Source organism: Pundamilia nyererei, unplaced genomic scaffold, assembly GCF_000239375.1.
Source record: "Pundamilia nyererei isolate P.nyererei 1_Seehausen unplaced genomic scaffold, PunNye1.0 scaffold00058, whole genome shotgun sequence".
Lineage (NCBI taxonomy): Eukaryota > Metazoa > Chordata > Actinopteri > Cichliformes > Cichlidae > Pundamilia > Pundamilia nyererei.
This window is the reverse complement of record NW_005187459.1, coordinates 549,237-550,902: the sequence shown is the minus strand read 5'-3', so window position 1 is coordinate 550,902 and position 1,666 is coordinate 549,237. Positions and strand designations below refer to the sequence as shown.

General features: G+C 42.1%; 1 protein-coding gene across 1 annotated transcript in view; it reads right to left on the bottom strand.

Moving 5' to 3' along the window:
• The window catches only part of chrna2b (cholinergic receptor, nicotinic, alpha 2b (neuronal)), a 13,394-nt gene extending 11,991 nt beyond the window's left edge, over positions 1–1,403 (bottom strand). Inside the window, exon 1 of the mRNA XM_005734351.1 lies at positions 895–1,403. Within this exon, the coding sequence (XP_005734408.1) occupies positions 895–961 (67 nt within the window). The 5' untranslated portion in view covers positions 962–1,403. The remainder of the gene's footprint in view (positions 1–894) is intronic.
• Positions 1,404–1,666: the final 263 nt, after the last annotated feature.

Sequence of the window (1,666 nt, the reverse complement as noted above, 5' to 3'; positions counted from 1 at the left end):
CAAATTGAGGCACGATCTGGCATCGACTGCTCCAGTCGTCTCTCAGTTTCTTCCTTTAAAGATGTTTCCTTCTCTGGTCCCTTTGTAGCTTTTTTGAAACAAGATTAACTTCCTCTGAAAATGTAGCAGCATGACTATCAGCTGTTGCACCAATTTGTGTGGCTCATTTTTCACACCGTTATGTTGTCCGCTGTCCTGCTTTTGTACAGGAAGAAGCAAATGCCTTCATTTATCTCTTACATTTCTTCTATTTATCTTTCTAACAACAACTTATTTTCTCATAAGCTAAATGGCTGCTTCTCTGGAGGTGAACGTGTTAAATGAAGAGGTAGTTCCCAATGCATGAAACAGACATCCAGCTAAATGTGAAAATAGGACCGTGAGCCTTTTAAGTAGTCATGTGTGAGACTGCAAATTTCTGATACCAAGCAAATACTGGGTTAATATTGCAGATACTGATACAAATACTTTTAACATAGAAAGGTATTTATTTATAAACTGCTGTTTTTCTCCTTTTTTATAATGCATGTTTGAGGTATATTTTTCCATAAAAAACAGATAAATAATTTATTTAACACAATTCAGTGGGCTACACACCAAACTTAAAGGAAGGAAACAAACTATCGAACGTATCGCACTAGTATCGATCCAATACCGATACTAGCAATGACATCAATACTAGCCCTGTTTGGATCCATCGATCACCTTTAATTTTGAAAAGTGCCGAGCATAACTGAACAGTAAGGTTAGAAGATATTTTTCCAGTCTGTGACTTACTTCTTTGCACTTGCTCAGTTGCTCATCTCTCAGAACCTCCATGGTTCAAAACACACCTGCTATTATTGCTGTCATTAACATTAGCCCACTAGAAAACATAGTTGTAAAAGTACTTACCGGCCGGACTCAAGAGTAGCGCCCAAATAAAAGCCGTCCCGGCGGAGAACAGGTGGTTGGATCCCATTTCGTCCTCTTGACAGCAAAGAAAACTTCACAAGAAAGCACGGAGCAGCTTCCGTCCACTGTCGAAACGCTATGTGGAAAAGTGTGAGCAACATCTGTCATCTTCGCAGCTGAGAAGCACGTTAGGACCACATCACAGCTACTGTCACGATAACCGCTTTCAAGTCTGTAGGCGGGGAATGACAGTGACAGCGCTCTGACTGACTTACTTTAGATCTCAGCATAGATAAGTCTCCGTCTCTGCTCACTGTCAGCGCTGTTTGGACCGGAGGAGAGCGAGTACCGTGCCATCAGTTTCCGCGCAATGAGTGCTATCCATCACTGGGTGCTGAATCAGGGAGCGGCACTATAACACTGTGTGTCCCAGCTTTGCTGTAATTGCTCATACCAGCTCATAAAAGTAGCTCTATAAATCTGTTTTCAGGAAATCAATTCACGGAAAGTAGTCGGATTTTCTTCTGTGCAGAGAGAATCCAAACAAATGCGCCTGTTACGCAGTGTGCCAAGAATTTGGCGTCCAATGCGTTCAATCCTGTGAGTGTGTTCTGTTTTAAAATTCAAAGTAGTAGTTTTCCATGACTGGCAGCTGGACAGTGTAATAAGTGTAATATGTAAGGTTGCCGAAATAACAGGAGGAGATGCAGGGCACGTCTGAGCATTTGCCTCTTTATTTGGCACCTAAAGCGACTCGCTCTCTCGCTCTCTC